The following is a 27,669-nucleotide window of genomic DNA, read 5'->3' as shown; positions in this document are numbered from 1 at the left end:
TCTCGAAGCTACCAGCATGAGTTTGATCAAACTGCGGGAGGCAGTGGAAGACAGGAGTGCCTGGCGTGCTCTGGTCCATGGGGTCACGAAGAGTCGGACATGACTAAACGACTAAACAACAACAAATAATGGACACTATAGCCTCACTTCTCCTCTGAAACAAGAATCTTCTTTTCGAAAAGTTCAAGCATGTAGATACACATGCTTAACATTTCTTCCCAACTCTTTCAACTTTAAGCAAGCATCCTGGAACCGCATGAAGCAAGCCAAAGAACAGGTTGGGGGCCCAGCTCTCTGTCTCATCCTCCGGCTTGCTACTTTTCCTGCTGTACAACCTTGAGCTGCTGCTGCAATTTACAGTCATATTTTTTTTCACCCACCCACTAAATGGAAAATTGGCACAAGTTGTGCTGCTTTACCAGTTACACCCAGACCCTAGGCGAATGCCACCGTTTTCATTGCCAGGCTGCACTGGTGCCCTTTGGATGTTTCCACGCACAAATGCTCTCTTCCAAATTAAAACCCTCTTCTTTTCCCCCCAGTAAGTTCGGCTTCTGTTCCCAGAAAACAAATCCTCCAGGCCATTCCTGTCATTTAATGGTCATTTCTGTGAGGTGGTCGACTTTTAACCTCGTCTGGGGATCACTGCCTTTAAGAGGTAAGTGACAGGAGTCCAGCAGGCGAAGGTTGTCTCTCCAGCCTGAGCATGCAGTGATAAGGAAAGACTTTAATCGGCTGTCTGTCCTCCTGTCACGAAGCTGTTAAAGGCACTGAAAATGATTTCAAGCAGAAGGCTGGCAGGCGGTGCAAGTTGCAAAGATTGCTCTTGAGCAAGACATCGTAGGATTGTGGCACACGTTTCGTTGTCTCCAAGTATGTAAGCAAACGGGAGTTGCCAAGTCCTGAAACCAAACATTCTGGTTCCTGGGTGGGCTTCGCACACAAAATGTGTCATTCAGGGTGGGAAGCAGGGAGCAGCTCTGTTGAATCTCAGGAGTTATTATTTTTTTTTTATGCCTAGAATTACCCATTTTCAGGTCTTCTGGGAGAGTGGCGAAGCAGAGTCCAGCACAAGAGGAGCATTGCGCGCTCATGTGCCAAATCCTCTTTATCCATCCGCACTGTGCATTTAAAGCAGTATCATGCCACTTTAAACAGTCATGGCTTCAGAGATTCATTGAGGACTGGGGGAAATTTGTGGAATATCTGGAAAACATAAGTGAAGGACAGATAACGCTAGTGGGGTTCAAAAGAGCACTGTGAAAATGTAGGAGTATTGTCTAAAGAGAAATGGAAGTAAGAAGACAAATAATGTCAATATAAATTATGAAATGCGTAATATAAATAAATAACTACGGAAGATTTGTGGAGAAGCTGGAGGAAGTCCAAAAGAAAGTAATTTGTGAAAATAAGATGTAGAATTGTATGTTTGTTTTGTGTTGATGTAAATTAATAAAAATTATGTTTAAAAAAAAAAGATTCTGCTGAATTGTTGAATGTTGCTTTGATATAAGTTATTTATTTTAAAAGTTACTGTGACTTTTATATTGGGTCAGATTGTTACTGTTACTGTTTGATGTTTTATTACGTTTTTGTGTTGGAAGCTGCCCAGAGTGCCTTGAGCAACCCAGCCAGATGGGCGGGGTATAAATAAAGAAATAAATAAATATTATTATTATTTTTTAAAAAATAAACAGCCATGGCTTCAGGGCCGGATTTTGGTTTGATGAGGCCCTAAGCTACTGAAGGTAATGGGGCCCTTCATATGTCCAGCTGTCCTTTGGCAACAACAAATTGTCGCTGTTTTTTGTGTTGAATATATGCTATATGGTAATTTATGGACCTAATAGGTATCTAAAGCCATTTGTCTGTAACAAAATATGTATTTTACCAAAGTAATTTTTGAACTGACATACAGTTAAGAAGAAGTATTAAGAAGACTGCTGTCACCATCTGCAGTGATCATGGAACCCAAGAAAGGACTCTGAAATCTGAGGGAGGAAAGCTTAGAGAAGCTTAGAGAACCGTTGTCATCTCCTGATTTCATTGACTGATGGAGAGACACTGGGAAATGCAGCTCGCTGCTCAAACCTTTCCACTACCTCTGACGTTATTCAGTGGTGGGAATGTTGCATTATGTTAAGCTGGCTGTTCTGAACACCCCTACAGTCAAATTTGGATCCTGGGTCAGGGGAAATTGCTCCACTTTGATGTTTGGGTGGTGGAGGAAAATACCTTTAAAAGTTACAGTCACTTTGCATAGGTAAAGGTAAAAGGACCCCTGACCATTGGGTCCAGTTGCGGACGACTCTGGGGTTGCAGCGCTCATTTTGCTTTACTGGCCGAGGGAGCCGGCGTACAGCTTCCGGGTCATGTGGCCAGCATGACTAAGCCGCTTCTGGAGAACCAGAGCAGCGCACGGAAACGCTGTTTACCTTCCCGCTGGAGTGGTACCTATTTATCTACTTGCACTTTGATGTGCTTTCAAACTGCTAGGTTGGCAGGAGCAGGGACCGAGCAACGGGAACTCACCCCGTCGTAGGGATTCGAACCGCCGACCTTCTGATCGGCAAGTCCTAGGCTCTGTGGTTTAACCCACAGCGCCACCCGCGTCCCTTAGTCACTTTGCATACTAGAGACTAATTTCTAGCCTGCTGAAATAAAAGATAAAACTCATGTTCATTCTGGTCACAGCCAATACCATCCAGCATAGATTTAATATACTGTTATGAGTTCTTGGGTGCTAGGTTTCTCAGGCAAGTGGATGTTAGAATTTAATTAAGGCTTGGGATGTCAAAAGCTAATTAAGATAGGCTAGTTGACCCATGTGTGTATTTGAGCTGTGTATTAGATGCTCCTAATCCTCTGGAACCAACAAGTGTGAAAAGCTAATTAAGCCAGGACTAAGCCAGTGAGGCGATAGCCTGGAGATAAGGAGCGATTAGTACAAGTAAGGATCAAGGACAAATCTCATTTGAAAATGAGTGGCCTTCCCTCCCTCTCTCAACTGTTTTAAAAAGCAAGGCTGGTGTTTTAGATGAGAGTTTATGATTGCAGTTGGGAGTTATGCAATAGAGATAGCAAAGCAATGGGCTGGAGAGCAATGTTTGAGAGCAATGGCTGAGTTCTCCAAGGCTGCCGTAGCACTGGGTGAAGCAAGGGTATTTTGGAGTGTGGTGCTGGGAAGCCCTCCATCATAGGCTCAGGTTGGATATATGGTAAAGGTAAAGAACCCCTGGATGGTAAAGTCCAGTCAAAGGCGACTATGGGGTTGCAGAGCTCATCTCTCTTTCAGGCCGAGGGATCCAGTGTTTGTTTGTCCAAAGACAGCTTTCCGGGTCATGTGGCCAGCAGGACTAAACCGCTTCTGGTGCAACGGAACCCCGTGACGGAAACCAGAGCGCATGGAAACACTGTTTACCTTCCTGCTTCAGTGCTACCTATTTATCTACTTGCACTGGTGTGCTTTCAAACTGCTTGGTTAGCAGGGGCTGGGGCAGAGCAACGGGAGCTCATCCCATCGCAGGGATTCAAACCACCGACCTTCTGATCAGCAAACCCAAGAGGCTCAGTGGTTTAGACCACAGTGCCACCAGTGTCCCTGCATGTGTAAATAGGCCATATATCATAAAGACAACATAGTCTCCGCTGTGCCTCATTTTCTAAAAGGAAACATGGACCTGGGGAAATGCCTGGAATCCCAGAAATCTTGCACCGCTCAGAGACTGGGGTGGCATGTAATAGTACCTTCTATTTGCTTTCCAGTTCTCTCCCGGTTCTTAGAGAGATGGAGCCCCACAGACAAGAGGCTGAATTGCTGGATATGATTCTGCACTCTAGTGCCAAGCGCTGTCATTTGGACATGCCAGAATATTTCGGTTATCCTCTGGGCCTTGCACAGTACTCTCTCTGTCTCCACCTGCCAGCGCAAAAGCAAAAAAAAAAAAAAAAAAAAGGAAGCACAGGGGGCGGGGAGCAATATCTATGGTAATAAGACTTCTGTAGCCCAAGGGAGCAGCATAACCCTGTTGCTACATGTAAGTAGGACATGTCTGCAGTTTTGCTTACAGGAATTAACAAGCAAGAAGCAATGCAGTTCATAGCAGGACAGTGCTAGCCGTAGTTTAGCTGGTGAGTAAATCCAACCCAAAAGACATCTGATAGGTTGAGGACTGTGTTGGTACATGCAATAAACGAAAACCAGAAAACTTGTGCAGTATGTCACCTCGAGCTGACCTGCAGCTCTGGTTTAGCTTCTCTGCCAACGTTGCCTTCCACATTCTGTCATTCCGACCAGTGCTGGATTTATGTATAAGCTAAACAAGCTATAGCTTAGGGCCCTGCTCTCTTGGGGCCCCGGGACTTCCGGGGAGGCACCTCCGGCAATGGCTGGATTCCTCTGATCGGGAGGAATCAGCTCCGTGGAAATCTGGGTCTGGCCGCCACGGCGAAGGCGGAGACCAGTTAAAAATCACAGGCGGGAGAAGCCTGTGAGCATGGGATTCAGCGGGCACCCTTTGCGCCTCCCCCACTCGCGGGGAAACCCGGTTTCGGGGATCCGGAACGACGTGGGGTGAGTGGCGCGGTGCTTCGAAGCCGCATAGCCGTTGTCGGAGAGCGCTGACTTTTTCCTGTGGACAATTTGACTCCAAAGTAACTACCTGTGAGTAGAGCTTAATTGGGAAAATTGGATTTTTTTTAAAAAAACAACACACGTCTAATTTGGCATCGAAACGGGGAAGGTTCAATACAGGAAGTCCGCCTTCCCCTTTTGTAAATAGACTGAAGCAATGGAGGCTGCAAGCTGAAGTCTTGGAAAGCCTTTTGTAAAAGACTAAATTTCCATAAGTAAAGAATATACTCCCCCCCTTGGAGGCAGGAGAAGAGGGGGGAGGGAAGTTGTTAACTGAGTTTGCCTGCGGAAGAGACCAAGAGAGGTAAAACACCACCGCTCGGACCCTGGGAACGGGCTGCTAGAAGGTCCAACGTTTTGGTGAGACGTCTATTGACAGTGCTTGGATCGTGTTGACAGCTAGCATAAGAGAAGATACATTGTTTTTTTGCTGTTTCCAGCAGTGAAAGTAACTGAAAATTGAAATTAGTTTGGGGTCGTTTGAACTGTGCTTTAAGAGGATATTACTTATCAATACAAATAGAAACTGTTTCCCTCTAGTGGAAGTTCTTGAAACTGGTGGCTACATAAGATCTGGGCTGGGAAATTTCCAGTTGTAAGATAAAAACCGTGAGACTGTGAGTTGACCTTGAATCTATTGAGTGTTATGGCAGATGCGAAAGACGGAATGTCGCCAGAAGAGGCCTTAGTGATTGTACTAGTGAAAATAAATGATTCGCTGGAACAGCTTCACAAGAAAATGGATGTGATAAATGGATGTGATAAATATGAAAGTGGATGCTGCAAATATTAAAAATGATTTAATGGTAGAAAGTTTAAATAACCTGGGACAAAAGGTGAATATCAATACAGAAACCACCCAGAAATTGATACAGGAATCTATCCTGATACGGCAAACTGCGGATGAAGTTAAGGAGAAAACCCTCGCTGCTGAAGTTAAAGTAATTCAACTGGAGAGAGAGAGAGTCCCATCCATACAAGGACGATTTGATGAATACGAGCTGACACCTGATATGACTGAACTTAAAGAGAAACAGATGAAATTGAGGATCAGAGCCCTACCCGAGGAAAAGGAAACCTTGATAGATTTTCAGGAGGAGATAGGACTAACATTGGTTGAGAAAGAGAGGTATTGGGGGGTTAGTATGACCGCCAGAAATGTGAATTTATTCAAGGGCAACTGTGAAGAACGTTGGCTTGAAGACAAGGGGGATTTGGAAATAGGGCTAAATTGGAAGTTGCTACTGTTGGGCCGAGTTGCTGTGGTGGGGACGAGGGTTGCGGTGAGGTCGGGGATGTTGCTTTTGTTTCAAACATTGAAAGGTTTGGATGGGAGGGATCGTTTCAGGAGGTGGCAGATGGATGTCTCTAGATCTGTATGGCAGGGCAGGAAGCCTCGAGTAAAATTTAAGATATTAATGGATGCTAAAGAAGGAGGTGGACTTGCCCTGCCAGACCTCTAAATTTTGTTGTGAATCATCTGCTTTTTGCTGGCTGAGAGAATCGGCAGAATCCGAGACCAGGGAGAAGAGCTGGTGGAAGAAGATTGGAAGTTTAAAGACTATTTATAGAAATATTGCAAAATTAATGAATGTTAGAACAAAGTGGGAATGAAGTTATATGGCTTTAGCAGAAATGTTATAAGGAATTAAGTATAAATAGATTAATTGAGCATTAAAGGGAATAAAATAAGGTTAGAATGTGTTAAGATAATTATAGGATAGAAAACAGAGGAAGATGGAAAGGAATTGCTGAAATAATTAATTGATGTGGAATACAAAAAGGGAGGTGTGAGGAAGTCGTGGAAATAAGCGAATGAAAGATATGACATTGAAATTGTTTAAAATGGTCTTTGTTTTGTTTTATATGTCTTGCATTGTATTGTGTTGTTTTCTGTTTGTTGTTTCTTTTTGCTTCTTTGCTTTGTTTAACTCTTTTTTTTGTAACTTTTAAACTCTTAATAAATATTATTTTAAAAAAACTCAAAGAAAAAAACACCTGGATGTGCATTTCCAAAATATAAGATAAAAAACAAATAAAATGAACCTACATACAGCAAGAGTGTTTTGTGTTGTGTAGGCTCCTATGATATGTAAGTAATGGGCCCCGCCTACTAGTCTGCTCCTAAAATATCACTGGTTTGCTCATTTCTATATACAGTGGTACCTTGGGTTACATACGCTTCAGGTTACAGACTCTGCTAACCCAGAAATAGTACCTCGGGTTAAGAACTTTGCTTCAGGATGAGAACAGAAATCGTGCAGCGGCAGCGGGAGGCCCCATTAGCTAAAGTGGTGCTTCAGGTTAAGAACAGACCTCCGGAACGAATTAAGTACTTAACCTGAGGTACCACTGTATAGGGTGCCAACATTCTGCATGGACTGGTTATTTTGTTATGTGAAAATGGCTTTAGATACCTATTACAGTGGTACCTCAGGAGCCCCGTTCACATCCTGAAGCGAATGCAACTGCGGGTCGCGTTTTGCCACTTCCACACAAGTGCATGATGTTATTTTGACCGTCTGCGCATGCGGCAAAACCCAGAAGTAACGAATTCCGTTACTTCCGGGTTGCCGTGGAGCGCAACCCGAAAATACTTAACTTGAAGCACATTTATCCCGAGGTATGACTGTAGGTCCATAAATATAGCATATATTCAACACAAAAAACTGACAATTTGTTGTTGACAAAGGGCAGCTGGACATATAAAGGGTCCCATTACCTTCAGTAGCTTAGGGCCTCATCAAACCAAAATCCGGCCCTGATTCCGACTTTGCACAGATAAGCTCTTCTCGGATTTTTGGAAGTAGGGAGTCGCCATACAAGCAGCTGCAAAGAACTGCATCTCCTCCAAGTGTCCCGATTTCCCAGGGACAGTCCCGGAATTACAGAAGCCATCCCAGTTTCTGATATGATCCCCTAATGTCCCACGCAAATTGTGGAGAAAGTGACTTGGAAGAAGTTTTTCTCCCTCTCTCAGTACAGTGGTACCTCGGGTTACATACGCTTCAGGTTACATACGCTTCAGGTTACAGACTCCGCTAACCAGAAATATTGCTTCAGGTTAAGCACCTTGCTTCAGGATGAGAACAGAAGTTGTGCTCCGGCGGCGCGGCAGCAGCAGGAGGCCCCATTAGCTAAAGTGGTGCTTCAGGTTAAGAACAGTTTCAGGTTAAGAACGGACCTCCGGAACGAATTAAGTACTTAACCCGAGGTACCACTATACTAGAACTCAGTAGCATCCAGCAAAGATGCTTGCTGAAAGATTCTGGACAGACAAAACAAAGAATTCCTTCACACAATGCATAGGTAAATTATGGAATTCAAAACACCCCCCCCCCATAAAAGGTAGCGTTGGCAATTGTTTAAGAATAATTAAAAATCTCATTTGCAGTTAGTTTGGAAATTAAGGGCTTTATTTATTTCCGGATGCTGACTCTTTCCTGCCTGGGGAAACTGAAGGTGTCACAATTAAGTAGGAACTTTTGGTGCAGATAAACAATGTCTGCCATAGGATTAAGAAAATTAATTTTGTTTGACGCAGGACAAAGATAACTCAGAGCTATAACCAGCCAGCTTCTTATACTGGCATTCAGGCTGCATTCACATGGCAGTTTATTCAATTTTCATGACACTTCCCTGTTAGGCTCTGCGTTATATTTGGGCTTCCAGGCTACATAAGAGCCACTTCTGGAATGATAGTGGAATACAGTGATACCTTGGGTTACATACGCTTCAGGTTACATACATTTCGGGTTACAGACTCCGCTAACCCAGAAATAGTACCTCAGGTTAGGAACTTTGCTTCAGGATGAGAACAGAAATCGGGCTCCGGCGGCGCAGCAACAACAGGAGGCCCCATTAGCTAAAGTGGTGCTTCAGGTTAAGAACAGTTTCAGGTTAAGAACAGACCTCCAGAACCAATTAAGTACTTAACCCAAGGTACCACTGTATAGCCACCAGTTTGGCGCTCATTTCCATGTTTTTGGCTTCCGTAAAAACAACCCCGTTTGCAAATAATATCATAATGAGTGCTAAACTTGTGCTATATTCCACTATAGTTTCACTATTTTGACCACCTCCACTTGCCTAATGGTAGGGCCGGTGCCCCTCCCCTATCAGTTAGCATTCCATGACTACTGAGCATGCACAGTCCTCATAGGGCTGATTTTGGCACCCACCTCTTGGATGTCTCCCTCCATTAGAGAATGAGGTTTTATTTTATTTTTTGGGACTTCTGCAAACCTTCTTCTGAAAACTTCTTCTTCTGCAAACCTTCTTCTGCAAAGGCTTCTTCTGAAGCCTACAGATACCTCTGTCTTGTGTCTCTGGATGGCGCTGTTTCGGCCACACGAGGAGTCACACTTGGAGAATGAGTTCACTGTTAACAAATACGATTCTGTACATCTTTATCCTGCTCTTTCCTTCAAGGAGCTCAGGGTGCTTCTCCATTTTCTTTTTCACCCCTTCTGCCCACATGATTCTGTGAGGCTGAGAGACAGTAACTGCTAGTGGCGTAGCGTGGGTTGTCAGCACCCGGGGCAAGGCAAGTAATTTGCGCCCCCTAACCCGTGGATTTGCGCCCCCTAACCCGTGGATTTGCGCCCCCTAACCCGTGGATTTGCGCCCCCTAACCCGTGGATTTGCGCCCCCTAACCCTAACCCCCAGATGTTGCGCCCAGTGCGGCCCGCCCCCCCTGCACCCCCCACGCTACGCCACTGGTAACTGCCCAAGGTCACTTGGTTCTCATTTTGCAATCAAACCTAGGACTGCTTGCCATGTGTTTTATTGCCGTAGCGGCAGTTTTTCATCGGACCAAGAGACAGTGCAAAATAATAATAATAATAATAATAATAATAATAATAATAGTAATAGTAATACATTAAAAACTTCCATAAACAGGGCTGCTTTCAGATGTCTTCTAAAGGTCAGATAGTTGCTTATTTCCTTCACATCTGAAGGGAGGGCGTTCCACAGGGTGGGCACCACTGCCAAGAAGGCCCTCTGTCTGGTTCCCTGTAGCCTCACTTCTCGCAATGAGGGAACCGCCAGAAGGCCCTCGGAGCTGGACTTCGGTGTCTGGGCAGAACAATGGGGGGGGGGAGAGACGCTCCTTCAGGTATACTGGACCGCGGCTGTTTAGGGCTTTAAAGGTCAGCATCAACACTTTGAATTGTGCTCAGAAACATACTGGGAGCCAGTGTAGGTCTTTCAGGACTGGAATTATATGGTCCTGGCGGCCGCTCCCAGTCACCAGTCTAGCTGCTGCATTCTGGATTAGTTGTAGTTTCCGGGTCACCTTCAAAGGTAGCCCCACATAGAGTGCATTGGAGTAGTATACTGTATAGTTGAACTAGAACTGGAGAGATTAGTTCACTGGGTGACTTTGCATCATCTGGTGACTTCTTGCAACCTAACCTACATTGCAGGGTTGTGTGTATAAACAAGGAGAGAAGAACTATGGACTCATCCCTGACCTCCTTGGGAAAAGTCTGGGACAGAAAATACAATTCACAACAACTGTGTTGATTTCTTAAAAGTTCAATTTGAGATTCCAAGCGTGCGTTAATTGCTTGGAAGACGGCTAACGTACCAAAAGTTTTTGTTCACAAATTTGATGAGCTTTATTTGGACTGGATGTTGCATGTTTTAATTAAGTAAATCGATTATATTGTATTTGTGGTTATTGTAAGACTGATCCTTTGTAAGCACGGGTATTCAGTTGTAGCCCTCATTCCCAGAGTGCTTGTTAGGTTCTCTCTACTTCACATCCATGGTTTAAATTATTACATGACACAGGTAACAGTTCAAACTCTTATTGAGGTCAGTTTCATGGTTAAAGGAAGTAATGTATCCTCCAAAACTCGAGACTCGGTCACATTCACATTGTTGTTGTTTAGTTATTTAGTCGTGTCTGACTCTTCGTGACCCCATGGACCAGAGCACGCCAGGCACTCCTGTCTTCCACTGCCTCCCGCAGTTTGGTCAAACACATGCTGGTAGCTTCGAGACAACTGTCCAACCATCTCGTCCTCTGTCGTCCCCTTCTCCTTGTGCCCTCCATCTTTCCCAACATCAGGGTCTTTTCCAGGGAGTCTTCCCTTCTCATGAGGTGGCCAAAGTATTGGAGCCTCAGCTTCAGGATCTGTCCTTAAAGTGAGCACTCAGAGCTGATTTCCTCCAGAATGGAGAGGTTTGATCTTCTTGCAGTCCATGGGACTCTCAGTTCACATTCACAGCATGCATCTAAAGCAGTCAGTGCCCATTTAAAGCATGTGACTTCTCCAAAAAGCTTCAGAGGGCTGTAGTTCACTCCTCACAGAGCTACAGTTGCCAGCACTCTTAATAAACTACAGTTCACATGATTCTTTGCAGTGTGCCTGTGTGCCATGTGCTTTAAATGAGACAGGCTTAATTTAATTTTGGATGCCTACCAAAGAAGGAAGAAAAGATTGGGGCAATGGTTCTGTTTATTAAATAGAATGATTTTGCTGGCTTTTTCAGAGCACAGCAGTCAGCCAGAAGACACAGAGACTTTGAACCATGGAAGATCCTTCTCATCATTTTGGGCGCTTCGATTGCAGCAGCCATCGCCATCGGTCTCTTCGTATACTTCATACACTTTCCGCAAGACAGAAAATATGGTAAATATCGTGTTCAATTCGCAGCGCTGCTTTCTGAATGGAAGTATTGGACCTTTTCCCACTTTCAGAAAATTCATGGACCTGAAGGAGGAAGCTTGAAGAGTGGTGCTGTTTCCGACTTCCTCTTCTAACTCTCTGTGATTTTTAAGGTTCAGACCAGCCCTTGAGTGGCTGAACAGAAAGTGGAGCAACTGAGAGAAAAGAAGGGAAATGGGAAAGATGTGGGAGAGCAGTAGAGGGGGCAGGCAGAGTGACTGGGGCTAGAGTCAAGAGAAAGCATCTATGTGTGCTCAGACACATTGGATGCAGTAAAACAGATCCTAGTGGATTTGAATGATTTTTTTCCCATGGTTCCCTCCCCATAAAGGTAAAGGGACCCCTGACCATTAGGTCCAGTCGTGGCCGACTCTGGGGTTGCGACGCTCATCTCGCTTTATTGGCCGAGGGAGCCGGTGTACAGCTTCCGGGTCACGTGGCCAGCATGACTAAGCCGCTTCTGGCGAACCAGAGCAGCGCACGGAAATGCCATTTACCTTCCTGCCGGAGCGGTATCTATTTATCTACTTGCACTTTGATGTGCTTTCGAACTGCTAGGTTGGCAGGAGCTGGGACCGAGCAACGGGAGCTCACTCCGTTGTGGGGATTCGAACTGCCGACCTTCTGATTGGCAAGTCCTAGGCTGTGTGGTTTAACCCACAGCGCCACCCATATCCCTCTGGAAATGTACATCCAGTTTATTTTTCCCTTTAATTTTTTTTTAGGCCCCCAAGAGAGTGGGGGCCTAAGCTATAGCTTCTTTAACTTATATGTAAATCTGGCAATGATCTCAGCCAATAGCACTGCTGATCTGGGCTGCCTTCCCTCATGCTGACAGAGAGCAGGGCAGCCAATTGCCCTCACAAGGCACAGTGGCACTACCACCCCCTGGCACTGAGGCAGAGCAGCTTTTCTCAGTCAGCAGGAAAGCAGCAGCAGCCACAGTGGATATGCATCTTCGCTGGCTGCCCCACTGATGAAGGCTTGAAGCATCCCCCATCCCCTCGCACTCAAACCATGAGGTCGAGGTGACTCTGCTTCCTCTCCTCCCCGCACCCATTCCATCTCCACAGCCGCTCCTTCCCTCATCTCCACGCCTAATCTCCTGTTTCAGACATCGTGATATATCGGAATTTGTTTAGCTGCTGATATATCACGATGTTGCAAACCAGATATCGCTCAGCCCTACTCTGTTGTTTAGTATACCTACAATCCTTTGCTTATTAGGGGATACCCGACATTTTCTTCCAAAAAGTGCTTTGCAGAGGTAACTACCGTAGAGTTATCAAAAGTAAGGGGTCCGTGGCTTGGCTTTTGAAAAATAGGGGGGCCCTCAGTAATTAGCTAATTGGGAACCACTGCTTTATAGGAGCATCGGAAATGGCCTTACACCAAGTCCCGCTCAGCAGCAGCAGCTGTCTGGGGTTTCAGGATTATCTCCTGGCCCAACCTGGAAATGCTGGGAATCAGATCTGCAATCTTTCCCATGCAAATTTCATCGTCTGCCATGAGCTATGGCCCTTCCTTTAAAGTTCTAAGCCGTTTTCAAACAGCTGAGGTTACTTACACCTTCCCAGGCCCAATTCCAGAAGTCTGGTGAGCCTGAGCAGGGGAAGAGAATGGCTTAAGGTAGCCAAGTGTGGCAAGAGGGAGAGAGAATTGTTTTCCCCTTCCCCGCATGCTCATTCTGAGATATTTAGTGGTATGTATTTATTGGTGGTTCTGGAGGGATGTGGGCTTTCTAACACAGCAGAGGCCTTATCATTCCCCCACTTTTTCTTTTGCAGATCAGAGATTAACCTACTTCAGCAGCAACTTCAAAATTATGGGCGTCCAGTACAATCCTGCTTTGTCTCGACAGTCCTCGGATCGATTTAGAGAGGCAGGAAATTGGATTGAGAAACTGGTATGTGCAATTTATTTGTTCATCGCAGTTGTTTATTTTCACTGTTGGAGATGCAAATCCTTCCAAGGCGGCTTATAAGCAACGTGAAGCGACACCTAAAAGAATATGCAATAAGCAATATCAAGAAATTGGGAAGCCCTTGGGATCCTTCCCACTGGGCAGTTGCTGGGAGATGTCCCTGTGGAGGCTGGGAACAGGCTCTGAGGACATTTTCCCTTCCTGCTTGCCACCTTGGTCTCCTGGATCTTTGTCACAGGGCAGTTGGTGGTATATGATCTCCCTATTCCAGAGGATTCCAATCTTTTTGAGTCCACGGCTCCCTTGGCCAGCTACATTCTTTCTGCAGCACCCCCGTGGGTCTCAAGAGCCCAGTTATGTCACCCTATGCCTGCAGAGCTCTCACCCTTTTTCGAACACGCTCCCTTGTGGAGTGTTCCCTCAGCCTTCTCTCCTCTCCTTGGGAGTCCTCTGGGCAGCTGCTGCCCCTGATCTCTGAGCTGCCCTCCAGCCCCCAAGAGAGGTGCCTCCTGACACTGCCCACCAGGGGCCTGGGAAGAGGATGCCCCCAGCCTTAGTGGCCCAACAGAGACTGGCCAAAGGTGAACATGAGGCCAGCACCTTTCCTTAGGAGGCAGCAGCGGGTGCTGCCAGGCCTGCCAGGTGGAAAGGCTCCCCTTCAGCACTGGGCACTCAGCTCCCAGGCAGGCCTTGCACACAGCAAGCACAAGAAAGGCCAGCACAGCGCCTGCCAGCCTCCCACTTATCTGTCCATTCCCAACAGCAAGGGCTGGTGGACTGGCTGGCTGGGCTTCCTCGCCCACTTGCCTGCTTACTCCGAGGCTGCCTCAACTCCTGGCAACCAGTGCCCCCTGACCAGCCCGAGGCACCATTCGCCTGCGGAGCTTGTAGCCATGGCTGCTGCAACAAATAGCTGTGCAAGCCTTTGGGAGGTAGAGACACAATGTTATGTACTGAGTTGAATAGGATTCAGAATGCAGCAGTCTGATTGGGCCTAGAACAATAGGACCCAAAATGCAGCAGTCTGATTGGTCCACAGGAGCCACCCCATCCAGCTCCAGGTGGAAGTGAATCCGCAACCTGATTGGCCTACAGGAGAATCCTGGAATTAGCCAATCACGTGGGGCTCATTGTGTAAATAATGTATATAAAGCAGACTTTCTGGGGGAACTTCCATCCCTCCTCACAACTATGAGCTGCATAAAGAGCATGAAATCCCCTCTCGACTCTGAGTATATTTCACACAAAAAGGCACCAGAGAAAGGGAATGAAAGTGGGACACAGGCCAGTGTTGCCCACGGCACCCCTGGTCACCATTCAAGGCCCCCGGGGTGCCATGGCACACTGGTTGAAAACCACTGCCCTGTCCTATTTTTCCTCCTGTCTTCATTGCTCAGCAGTACCCATTATAGGAAATAAGAATGATGGGTGGTTGTTTTCCCCAACACCTGCTTCTCACATTGTGTCAAATCCCAGCAAAAACAGCCCATCTCACATATAAAGTCTGCTAAATGTGTTCAAGTCGCTATCTGAACAGCGGTCAAAGCTAGACTTGTATCTCTGTCCTTGGTCGGTGGCATTCATATGACGGAAAGGATTACTGATGCATTTGGACTATTTGTGGAAGGCATGGGGAACCTGGGGGTCTCCAGATGTGGTTGGAAGTCTTCACATCACAGGTAGATTGAGGGGAGAACAATAGGCTTGTTTCCTCCTAAAGTGAGGGGAAATGACTAGGCTAAGCATGCCAGGACAGCTTACTCGGTGGGCATTGGCAGGTAACAGCTGACTTCAACTAACAAGCGTAGGCAAACATTTTTAAACTGCTGAAGTTGTTCATGAAAGATATGTGTAGCTTTTGGCTCAGCCCTGTGTTTCATACACTCCAAGCAGGCATCAGTAAATTTACTATGTGAGAACAGTGTTGCTTTTTCCCTGTGCAATTGATTAGTGTTCCAGTACTGGGGGAAAGTAATGTATCCAAAACAGTCTAAAGGAAAGAGTAGAAAGGCATTTGGATATCCCATAAGTGAATTCTCGTTTATTGTACTCAAAAGTGAGTGTGCATTTTGAACGTTAAAGAGCTGCTGGCAGTTCTGTTGCAATTGGATTATCTTCTGGAAATTGGTTTTTAATCCGCGTGAATCCTTCCTTGATGTATTCATTTGCTGCCTTACTGAAGATGATGATGGCGATAATGTTTAATTGGTTACAGATTTATGACTCTGGCTTTGAGAGTGCAGATGTCTTTAATTTATATATATAAAAAAGAGAGTGCAGATGTCTTTGTTTAGACGCCTATATACTTGTTTGGTTAGTACAACAAGCAAATATTCAGTTTCCTGTTCTTCTTTAAACAATCACGTGTTCACTTACTGAGAACCTAAATATATCAAACAAATGATGTTAAAAGAAGGACAGGAAACTGAGTATTTGGTTGTTGTACAGACCAAGCAAATGCAACACAGGAGTTTTGCCCTAGCCTTTTCCTCAGAGACTAGTTTTGTATATGCAGGGATTCCTTCACAAACCCACACTTGGTGGAAGCATTCAAACGTTTTTTCTACCCCTACTACAACAGCCCATAAGGTAGGCCAGGATTATTAATTCCATAGTGCAGATTGAGAGTGAGAGAAGAGAAGCTTGACTCCTCAGGCTGTTTAGTGAGTCAATGGCTGAGGTGAAAACAATAGGACCGGAAGCAAAATTTGGGTAGGCTTGTGGCGGCATACAGGGAACGAAGATGGAAGAAACCTGCTATTGGATATATTCAAGATTGTAAAAAGGCAGTGTAATTTAAGGACATGCGTTGTGGTTATATCGGTGTATGTATCAACATTACAATGGTGCCTCGCAAGACGAAAAGAATCCGTTCTGTGATTCTCTTCGTCTAGCGGTTTTTTCGTCTTGCGAAGCAAGCCCATTGACGGATTAGCGGATTAGCACTATTAGCGCTATTAGCGGCTTTTAGCGGCTTATCTGCTGATTGGATCAGCTGATAAGCGGCTTAGAAAAAGGGGGGGGGAGGAAAAAAACCCCGCAGGAACTCGCAAGACATTTTTGTCTTGCGAAGCAAGCCCATAGGAGATTCGTTTTGCGAAGCACCTCCAAAACGGAAAACTCTTTCGTCTAGCGAGTTTTCCGTCTTGCAAGGCATTCGTCTTGCGGGGCACCACTGTATCCACATTTTGCAGGGGGGTTGGACTAGATGAGTCTTGTGGTTCCTTCCAACTCTACAATTATATGACTAAGTAGACACCCCCAAACTTTAAAAATAATAATAATTGAAGAGATTTGTACCTTTGGTGTGCATAACAGAGGTCCATGGCACCGTTATATAGCAATAATCTGTGACAGTAAATAGTCTGGGGGCGATAAGTGATCCTGAGCAATCAGGGCTGGATTTAGGTTTGATGAGGCCCTGAGCTACTGGAGGTAATGGGGCCCTTTATATGTCCAGCTGTCCTTTATCAACAACAAATTGCCGCTGCTTTTTGTGTTGAATATATGCTATGTGGCAATTTCTGGACCTAATAGGTATTTAAAGCCATCTCCACATGCAGAATGTAGGCACCCTATACAGTGGTAGCTCTGGATGTGAACGGGATCCATTCCGGTATTACTGTATATAGAAATGAGGTATTACTGTATATAGAAATGTGCAAACCAGTGATATTTTAGGGAGCAGGCTAGCAGGCGGGGCCCATTGCTTACATTATAGGAGCCTACGCAGCACAAAATACTGTTGCTGTATGTAGGTTTTATTTTATTTGGGTTTGTTAATCTTATATTTTGGAAATGTACATCCAGTTTTTTTCCCTTTAATTTTTTGCCCCCCCCCAAGAGAGTGGGGCCCTAAGCTATAGCTTGTTTAGCTTATACGTAAATCCAGCACTGTGGGCAATAATGACATATGACCTAAATGCGACCCACCTAAATTTGAATGCCTTCTGTGGGAGCGGCAGGCCATATATCTAAGTGCCAGACTTTCCCACTGAGCACCTAAACATAGAGAGTGGATGATGCTTTCCCTACGATGACAGAGGTGCAGGAATGTCAGGATTCCTGCCGGAAGGATGATTAGCTATGTGTACCAATCAGATGCCGGTAACATCTGGAAAATCTGGAAAACGTGCTCCTTAGGTGGAGCTGAGTCAAGGGAAGGAGTCAGTGACAAACAAAAAACTTTCTCATTTCCTAATCATTCGAATTCTCTGAGGTTAACAATGGCTGTCTCCTCTAATTCCTACTCAAGTGGCGCATGTTGCATATGTGAGGACCAAACGAGACATGCTATCAAATGTGTCTCTGCCCTTGATGGACAGGGTTGTTGCTTTTAAGAAACGGAAACATAGCTGGGAGGTTGGAAGCTGATACTTATTGGAGCATAAAAAGCATTTCTTTCACTGCTGCAGTCCCGAGGGAGGAAAAAACCTTCTCTGAAAGTGGCATTTTCTTCTGGAGGAATCCAGTGGATTTCCCAAAAAGAAAATACCAGCTCCACAGAACAGATATATCCCTCAGGGCTGCAGCAGGGGGATGAAAGGTTTAAATCACCACCACCGTGCCTTCGGTGCTCCAATAATTATATTCCTCCTCCCGACGCTGATTTTATTTGCATTTTTATTTTTATTTTTTTATTATTTTTGCGGCAACAGTTTTTATTTGAGGCCCTAATTGCTATTATTTTCCAATTTCTTCTTTTTTTTAAAAAAAAAGATATTTATTAAGAGTTTTTAAGATATAACAAGAAAAAGGAAAAATAAACATACAAAATAAAAAAAACAGTTTAAAACACACATTGATTTTCAATAACATATCTTCCATACACTTATTTCCTCGGACCTCCTCATACCTCCCTTCTTTGTATTCCAGTTCGATTTGTTAATTCAGCAAATCCTTACCATTAAACTTTTACCCATTTGTAAAAAAAATTCATATCTCTTAAAGCATTACAGCTGGAAACCGCTTAGTTTCTATCCAACATCCTTCTAACATTCATTAATTTTTTATTTGCATTTTTAAAGGCAGCACAAATATGTTTAATGTCACAGGTACTCTTGCTATAAATCTTCTTGACCTGGATAATTATTTCCTTATCACCTGAGATCCTTCTTTCAAGGAGTAGAGAGAATGTTGTGAAACTAGACCTCATAAGCTCTGTCCTGTGCATGTGTACTGGGAATTATTATTCTCCCTGTCTCCAGTTGGGCTCACTCCCATTTAAGCATGCATATAGCCTTCATCTCTCTCAGATCTTGCATTAGATGAAACTCCCAAGTCCTGTTTCTCTAAGGGCTAGTTTGCAAATGGCAGTAGGGCGTGCTGGATTTTTCAATTTTCAACTTCCCAAAATATGAGGGGTGCTAAAAAGTTGGAACGACTTAGGAATTCAAAAGAGATTTTGGTTATATTAATATAACTTAGTTTTGCTTGTTTAGTAAAATGTGTGTAAAATTGCACAGAAAAAAATTACAAATGCAGTTGTACCTTCTTCTTCTTCTTATTATTATTATTATTAAGCATTACCTGACATTTTCAGAAGGTAAAATCAAAAACCTTTGGTTTTCCGAAAGCAGTTTGTGGGCTTCTTCATCATAAAACTAAACCTGCCCAATCATGAAAGTTTTGAATTCAGCACTCGCAAAAACATATTTTTAAGGCCTGTCACTGAAGAAATTAGCAAAATTTAAGTTTCAGCCCTTAAACTCACCCCAAAATTTAAGTTGCACACCCTAGTATGGCAGCTCATCACTTGATTTCAGTAGTCTTAGACAAGTTTGGTCAATACTTTATAGAGACTTGAGCCAGCAGTCTCCCTGTGTGTTGGTGTTCTGGCCATGATTCGCCACTCCCACAAGATAGCCGACTGCATGGTGCCTACATGCATACAGTCTTTCATGCACAGGTACAACTCACATGGTTGATTTCCCCAATAAAATCCTGGTAATGTCCTGCAAGAAGGAGCTGGCCAGTTGTGTGCACGTATGTCGATCTCTTTTGTCGACCAATGTCATTCGTGCCCTGTGTACAGAATTGAGTTAGTGGAATAATATAGGTAAAGGTAAAGGGACCCCTGACCATTAGGTCCAGTTGTGGCTGGCTCTGGGGTTGTGGCGCTCATCTCGCTTTACTGACCAAGGGAGCCGGCGTACAGCTTCCGGGTCATGTGGCCAGCATGACTAAGCTGCTTCTGGCGAAGCAGAGCAGTGCACGGAAATGACGTTTACCTTCCTGCTGGAGTGGTACCTATTTATCTACATGCATTTTGACATGCTTTCGAACTGCTAGGTTGGCAGGAGCAGGGACCGAGCAACAGGAGCTCACCCCGTCGCGGGGATTCGAACCACCGACCTTCTGATCGGCAAGTCCTAGGCTCTGTGGTTTAACCCACAGCACCACCCATTTCCCTAGTGGAATAATATAGAGCAGAGTAAATAATATAAATAAAATGCAAATGTTAAAGAAGGGTGCTTCTTCTTGTTGAACGTTACCAGGATTTGAAGGGTGACCAGGTGACAAAGAGGACAGGACACCTGCACTTTTAATAGTTGTGTACAAGAGAAAATTTGAGCAGTTGTAGCTTGTAGTCATTACGGGCCAATTCAGACAATGCTTCAGAGGCCCAATTTGGGTCTAACATGGAGCCAGCATGCCCACCATGACTGTTTGCTTATTCAATTTTTTTGGGGGGTGGTCCCAAATCTTTGACATTAGCAGGGAGTAGGTGTAATTCCATTTCTTCAGCTCCATGAGCCACTTTAAACATTTTTGCCTTCCAACGAAGGATCAGTTTCCCAAAGTCCTATGAGCTGCACCACAGATATATAACAGCTTTATTATATTGGCAGTTTTATTTTCCGTCTTTCCCCTCATGATCCCTAGGCACAGCATTCACATATTTCACAGCTAAAGCACATTGGGTCAACATCTTCACCATCAGTTATTATTTGTACCCTGCCCATCTGACAGTTTTGGGTGGCTATCAAGTTATCAAGCTATCCCTCTGATCCCAAGGTCTTCTTCCTGGTCAGCCAGCCCCTGTTCAGACCCCATGAGAAGATATGTGAAATTAGAATGTTTTGCACTTGCTTACATTGAATTGCATTTGCCGGTTTTTTTATTGTTTAGTTATTTCATCAAATTTATATGCCTCCTGATTGTGTGTGTGTGTGTGTGTGGGAACCCTCAAAGTACTTTACTGCTCATTCATCCAATTTGGAGAGACACCTCCCTGCTCTGACCCTGAACTTACAAACAGGTGGAGCTCTGACAAACCTCATTTTAGTAATTCAATCATAGATTAATATTAAAGGCTATCTCTTCCTTCTCCTCCAGTTTTCCCAACACAGTTTTGAATCCTAACCTATGCACCACCTTATGATATCAAAAGATAGACGTAACCATTAAAGCAACAGAGAGCTCATAGTAAGGTTATAAGAAAATATTTTCTCCCTGGTTTGCTGATACTATGCCAAGACAGATTTATATATCTCTTAGCTTCACAAACCTCAAAAGCAAGCTTTCATATTTAAACTGCTTTATGTTTAAACTCTTTGAGTTGTCACTTCAAAAGAGCACAGTACGTCTATTAACTTTTTTAATTAAAAATTTTAAAAAATCACTAGGAAACTCTGTGATCCAGTTCCCAAGGAGAACAGAACTACATTTTAATGAATAAGGAACAACTGGATGATATTATCTCTACCATCCCATTACAGTAGTCTTCTCAGATGCTACTTTTGAGAAGGAATTCAGAATGACTCATTTCCCCGTCTACGTTATTAACATTCCCCAGTTATTTGGAAGAAACATTATTACTACCACTAATGAGGTTGTGGTGTTGTGTTTGTGAAGTTAGACTTCGTTCAGTCAGATAATGCCACACTGTACAGATACAACCTATCTATTTGGAATGGGACCCATCAGAAGCCAATTAAGTCTATGACCTAGATGAGCACTTGGGTAACCAGCACTTAAAATCCAATTAAATTTAAATTAATAAATGAACAGCACCAATTGTACTCATGATATCAGAGACTTGTTGCATTACACTAGGTTTTTGTAGTTCCGTATTGACTTACAATGGCCACTTCCTCATAGCTCCGGATATGGGGCTGCTGTCAATTCCCTATAAAGTTGAGGGTGGAGGAGCTTCAAGGCCAGTTTGCACTGCTGAGAAGGACTCACCTCCATCTCTGGTTTTCTGCCCCAAATTAACTGTTTTAAAACTTGGTTGTTCTCTTGGCAAGAATTATTGCAGGTCATTGAGTTCCATCAGGAGCGGGTGTGTGGGGAGAGAGAGAGAGAATGAATGAATGAATGAATGAACTAAAAAAAAGGTTGTTGGGAAGTTACAGGTTGGTGGGAGTGTGATTCAACTCCCTATTCTTACCCCTATTGCACTTTAAACCACCACCATGGCTATATAGGAAGTCAGTAGCAGACCTGAAGCATCATGGCTGGTGAGGGAGAGGGTTTTCCTCACATACCTAAATAGGGTTGTATTTTGCGTTTGCTGTTGCCACACAGAAAAAAAAAATTGAGTTGCAGTAGATGGTTCCCCTGAGAAAACACTAACCACCTACTGAAAAACAAGGCACCACTTTGGGACTTTTATTTGACTAGGAAATACTTTAAATAGAACAAAAATACTTGCATTGCCGTGTAGCAAACTTAACTGACTTATACAAGAGTGACAGTACTGGCAAAAAAAGTCTGTGTAAGTTAATTGTATTCGCCACACCTCAAATAAAGCTGCAGTTCTCGCTGCGCTGCTTTGAAAAGGATAGGTTAAGATTAGAAGAAGAACAAACAAAGGCAATTAAAATTACGAGGGCATGAAAAGTCTTCTTCATCTTGAATGGAAAGAAGAAAGACATGAAAGAGACAGATAAAGTAATTGCGTGTGCCAGAGAATGTGAACAGGAAACTAGTTTTGGCGCAGCAAGTGTAAAACAACTGATTAATACTTTCTGAAAATGATCAAAAGAATGCACTCTGCAGACTTGGGGAAGTCTTGGGCAAGCAGAGGTGGTGATGGGCAACATGACTGATGATATTTTTAACACAACACAGAACCTAGGACTTGCCGATCAGAAGGTCAGCAGTTTGAATCCCTGCGACGGGGTGAGCTCCCATTGCTCGGTCCCAGCTCCTGTCCACCTAGCAGTTCGAAAGCACATCAAAATTACCAGCAGGAAGGTAAACGGCGTTTCCATGCACTGCTCTGGTTTGCCAGAAGCGGCTTAGTCATGCTGGCCACATGACCCGGAAGCTGTATGCCGGCTCCCTCGGCCAATAAAGTGAGATGAGCACCGCAACCCCAGAGTCGGTCACGACTGGACCTAATGGTCAGGGGTCCCTTTACTTTTTACACAAATTCTTAAAAGAGCCTCTTGGTTGGTCTTTTAATGTGTAAAGGAGGTTATTTTAATCTGTTTCTGTATTTTAACTTTTGTGTCTTTTGAAGCAGGGTTGTAAATTCTTCTTGATTTTACTGTTTTACATTTTGTAAACCACTTAGATTATTATTTTTTTACAATCAAGTGGTTTATAAAATTTTTGAAATGAATGAATGAATGGTCACTAAATTGTTAACTACTTGGAACCCCAGGAATGACAGGGGATAAGGTTCTCTTTTTGTATCATGTGCCATTCTGAATTTCCTCAAATGCCCACAATACCTGATCAGGTGACTGTGATGCTCTCTTGCTCTCCCTGAACATGTGAGAGCAAATAGTGTGCAGGCTTGTGTTTGTGTACGCTGCTTTACCGCTCCCCTCCCTGCATACACCAACCCAGTTCGCTCCATTCCTGACTTCTGTGTCTTTAGCTCAGGGGTCGACAAATTCCCATCATCTGCCTCTGAGTTGTGACCTCCCTCAAACCACTGTTGTAAATCTATACTGGCTTCCTCCTCCTCCTCCCTGGAGGGGTCAGGATAGGGAGGCGGTCTCCACCATTCCTCCTCTGCCCAGTCCCTGACAGTCACTCTCTCCTGGTCTGACGTACCTCACACAGGTTTGTGGTGAAGACTGAATGGGGAGAATCCCACCTTGAGCTGCTCAGAGAAAGGGCAGGGTAAAAATGAAACGAACAAACAAATATCATGTCAGTGGTCAACGTATGGAAGTTGTTATGTTCTTTAGAAAGACTTGCTGAAAAATCTGACCAAAGGGTGATGGTCCTGTTGTTGACAAGGCTGACTTAGTTCAGAACCCTACATGTTGTGTAAGTAAAGGTGGGCAAAGGTGAATAATAATTCATCTGAGATATTGCAAAAGTTAAAGTGGAATTTGGAAGCTATGAGATGTTGCAGATCAACAGAGGTCTTTGAAACTGAAGGTGTTGACAAGATTGAGCAGGACAAGGTAATAAGCAGAAAAGAGCAAAGCATGTAAATCGGGTGTCAGGGACTGACAGGACTCTGAGGAGTGTGTGGCAGAGGCAGAGGAGGCCATAGGTTGACCCTGGAGAGTGGGCCAGTGATTTATGGGGTTTTGTGCCACCAGCGAGGCAGGAGCTAGGGCTGGAGGAAGGGGAGGAGTCTGAGCAGTCAGAGATGGTGGACATAACAGAAGCAGAGGAAGAGGTTCTTCAGGTGGAGGGCGAGCTGGTTGAATTCCTGCCATCCCCTGCCACACTGTCTCATAGAATCAGGAGAGGCTCAAAGAGGCAAGCACAGTGGCAACTTCGGTTTAGGAGAAATCACTTTCGCGAAAACTCCGTCAGATTAAGTCTGGGGTATGTGTGGTCCCTGTTGTGTTTTGTTTTGTTTTTTTGGACCTCCCGCAGGGCTGCCTAGGCTGCGGATGTCTTCCTGAAGCCTGGAGAGCCAGACCCCTCTCACTCTCCAAGCTTCAGCGAAAGCCTGCATTCGCCCCATAGGACGCACCCAGATTTCCCCTTCATTTTTGGAGGGGGAAAAGTGCGTCCTATAGGGCGAAAAATACGGTACTTTCCTGGGCTCCATGATCACTGCAGATGGTAACAGCAGTCACGAAATTAAAAGACGCCTGCTTCTTGGGAGAAAAGCAATGACAAACCTAGACAGCATCTTAAAAAGCAGAGACATCACCTTGCCGACAAAGGTCCATATAGTCAAAGCTATGGTTTTCCCAGTAGTGATGTATGAAAGTGAGAGCTGGACCATAAAGAAGGCCGAAGAATTGATTCTTTTGAATTATGGTGCTGGAGGAGACTCTGGAGAGTCCCATGGACTGCAAGAAGATCAAACCTCTCCATTCTGAAGGAAATCAACCCTGAGTGCTCACTGGAAGGACAGATCCTGAAGCTGAGGCTCCAATACTTTGGCCACCTCATGAGAAGAGAAGACTCCCTGGAAAAGACCCTGATGTTGGGAAAGATGGAGGGCACAAGGAGAAGGGGACGCCGGAGAGCGAGATGGTGGGAGAGTGTTCTCGAAGCTACCAGAATGAGTTTGACCAAACTGCGGGAGGCAGTGGAAGACAGGAGTGCCTGGCGTGCTCTCGTCCATGGGGTCACAAAGAGTCGGACACGACTAAACAACAACAACCTGAAGCCCTGCTGGATTTCAGTGCCCATCATCCCTGAACATTGGCCATGAAGGTTGAGGCTGAAGCAAATCGGTCCAACAACATGGGTAGGCAAACTAAGGCTTGGGGACTGGATCTGGCCCAATCGCCTTCTAAATCCGGCCCGTGGACGGTCCAGGAATCAGTGTGTTTTTACAAGAGTCGAATGTGTGCTTTTATTTAAAGTGCATTTCTGGGTTATTTGTGGGGCATAGAAATTCGTTCATTATTTTTTCCAAAATATAGTCTCTCCCCCCACCAAGGTCTGAGGGACAGTGGACCGGACCCCTGCTGAAAAAGTTTGCTGACCTCTGTCCAACAGCATCTGAGAGCCACAGGTTGCCCATCCCTACGGTAGACTGTGATTAGAGCTCCACCTCTGGAATTTTCTATATTTATAACCCAACCAGAACCAGAACACAAAGCAGCTCGCAAAAAATTAAAACACATACAGATAAAACACACACACAGCTTAAAAAAAACAACACATAAAAAGGTTATTGCTCAAAAGTAATTAAACTATCTACGTAATTAAAGCAATGTTTTAAAAATGTAATAAAGTACAGATAGTGAAAAACAAAACAAAAGCAGCACAGCACACTATTTCTTTAAAAGCTTAGTCATGCTGGCCACATGACCCGGAAGCTGGACGCCGGCTCCCTCAGCCAATAAAGCGAGATGAGCGCTGCAATCCCAGAGTGGGCCACAACTGGACCTAATGGTCAGGGGTCCCTTTACCCAGCAGCATAGCGTGGGTTGTCAGCACCCGGGGCAAGGCAAGTAATTTGCGCCCCCTAACCCGTGGATTTGCGCCCCCTAACCCTACAAATCTATGCCTATGAATGATGGTCCCCCCCTCTCTTTCTCATATTCCAATTTATTCCCATTTCCGCCGATCGATCCCCAAAGCTCTCACCCAGCGAAATTCGTGCGTAATTACGCTTCGCCATCCCTAATCCTGCCGCTTCCACCGGGAAATCATGACGGTGCGTTTCTCCTCTCCAAACTTTCCCCGGCCCTTTGCCGGCCGGTGCAGCCCTTTTGGCTACGAGCTCCCCTCCTTCTCTGCCCGCTTCTGACCCCACCTCCCCGTCCAGCCTCCCTACCTCCTGAAAAAAGGCGGCGGCACCGAGCAGGACACCCCCGCGGCCATCGGAGAGAGGCGGGGCCGAGGGAGGCAAGCCAATGGGCGAGGCGGGGGTAGGTGGCCACGGGGGCGGGCGCTGCCGCAGTCCTCGGGTGGGCAAGGTAGGAGCAGGCAGAGGCTGGCCGGCCGCTCTGACAATAGGGGCGGGCCGAGGGCACGACGGGGCTGGGCCCTCTGGACTCGCGCCCCCCCAGATGTTGCGCCCGGTGCGGCCGGCACCCCTGGCACCCCCCACGCTATGCCACTGCCTTTACCCTTTTATACCAATACTGCAATAATGGTTTCTTTCTTCATTCACCCGGGATATGTGCAAGGAGGAAAAGGCATGCATAACTTTGGTATTCAGGGCAGATTGAGGATTCTGCCCCCTCTCCTGCTCATCTGTCTTCCTGCTTGAACTGTCAGAGGTGGTCATGGATTTGGTGCTGAAAACTCCCAGAATGATTGTCCTGTGGGACTCTGGACATAAATCCCGAGGCTTAGGATTTCATGGCTTCCATGGGGCTGACCCAACATGTCATTAACCCAGGGCATGCAGGACAGACTCTTGGTTTGGATTTCTCTTGCCATGGCCAGAAAACTTCCTGTTTAACTTTAGACTTTCCACAGCTCTACTTCCCTGCACGGGTGGGGAAACTATTAAAATGGTCCGCCCTTGGAGCGTAATGAGTCCTCTGGTGAACTTCCTGCTGTGGTGCTCCTGTCAAATCCCTAGTTGCTCTGTGGATATGGAGATGACCCAAGTGATGGATTGCTCTGTGGATATGAAGATGACCCAAGTGATGGATATGCTGCAGTGCAATGGTTAGAAAGGAGATGAAGACTGGTGACGAGTTCAATTAAGTGCGTTAAGAGGTGAGCTCATTATGGAGCCTACTCAATGGAAATGCTGGTATCAAAGAAAGATTTATTTTCACCATTGCATCTTCTCATTGTCAGCTGTCCTGACAACAGTCCATGGCCTCGTGCAATTTGGCCTGGGGAGAGATGCTGTGGAATGTTTGGTAAATTTGCTCCCAATTGCCATGATCTGGACTCTCTGCAGTTTCATCAGTGGAGGTGCTCAGGTGCCTATCAGGTCCAGTTTTTATGGATATTTTAAAGGTATTCTGAGGGTGGGGACAAGATCTTTGGTTACATCCAGCCGACCATCAATATGCTTGAGCGTCCTTGTCCACTGCGGCTTATTACTCTAATAAAGAGGTGATGTCTGGCCAAGTCTAGGATCCATTTCAGTATGATTTCAAGATCAGTTTTGGGCCTGACATTGCCTTGATCACTTTGTGACATTGGATCTGTTGATAGGAAGACAGAACGGGTGAACCCTTATTTATTATTTTCAACTTCTTGGAAGCTTTTGATGCCATCGGTCATAGTATCTTTCTGAAGAGGCTATCTGAGTAGTCCCCCCCCCCCCTTGCAAAGAGTGGCTGGGGAAACCCATCCAGATGGGTGGGGTATAAATAATAATAATAATGATAATAATGATGATAATAATAATAATAATAATAATAATAATAATAATAATAATAATAATAATAGTTTCCAATATTCTCCCTATTGACTTCTAGAGAGATGGCCCCGCAATTGTGTCAGGGAGAATGGTGCTGAGCCCTAAAGAAAACAAATGTCACAATTATTAGGGAAATATAAAAATGAGGGGGGCGGGATGCAGCCCTGTCTGGAAAGCAGCGAAGTGGCTCAGTAAGAAAAAAAATTGCCTTTG

General features: G+C 45.0%; 1 protein-coding gene and 1 long non-coding RNA gene across 2 annotated transcripts in view; one reads left to right on the top strand and one right to left on the bottom strand.

Annotated features, from left to right (window-relative positions):
• The window catches only part of LOC308571473, a 351,060-nt gene that overhangs the window by 180,366 nt on the left and 143,025 nt on the right, over positions 1–27,669 (bottom strand). The window lies entirely within an intron of this gene.
• The window catches only part of LOC308571146 (transmembrane protease serine 11E-like), a 67,775-nt gene that overhangs the window by 2,737 nt on the left and 37,369 nt on the right, over positions 1–27,669 (top strand). The window contains exons 2-3 of the mRNA XM_081166592.1: positions 11,139–11,278; positions 13,102–13,220. Of these exons, the coding sequence (XP_081022718.1) occupies positions 11,139–11,278; positions 13,102–13,220 (259 nt within the window). The remainder of the gene's footprint in view (positions 1–11,138; positions 11,279–13,101; positions 13,221–27,669) is intronic.

Source organism: Podarcis bocagei, assembly GCF_964188305.1.
Source record: "Podarcis bocagei genome assembly, chromosome: 13".
Classification (NCBI taxonomy): Eukaryota; Metazoa; Chordata; class Lepidosauria; order Squamata; family Lacertidae; genus Podarcis; species Podarcis bocagei.
Note: the sequence above shows the minus strand (reverse complement) of the source record. Positions and strands in the feature narration are given on the sequence as shown.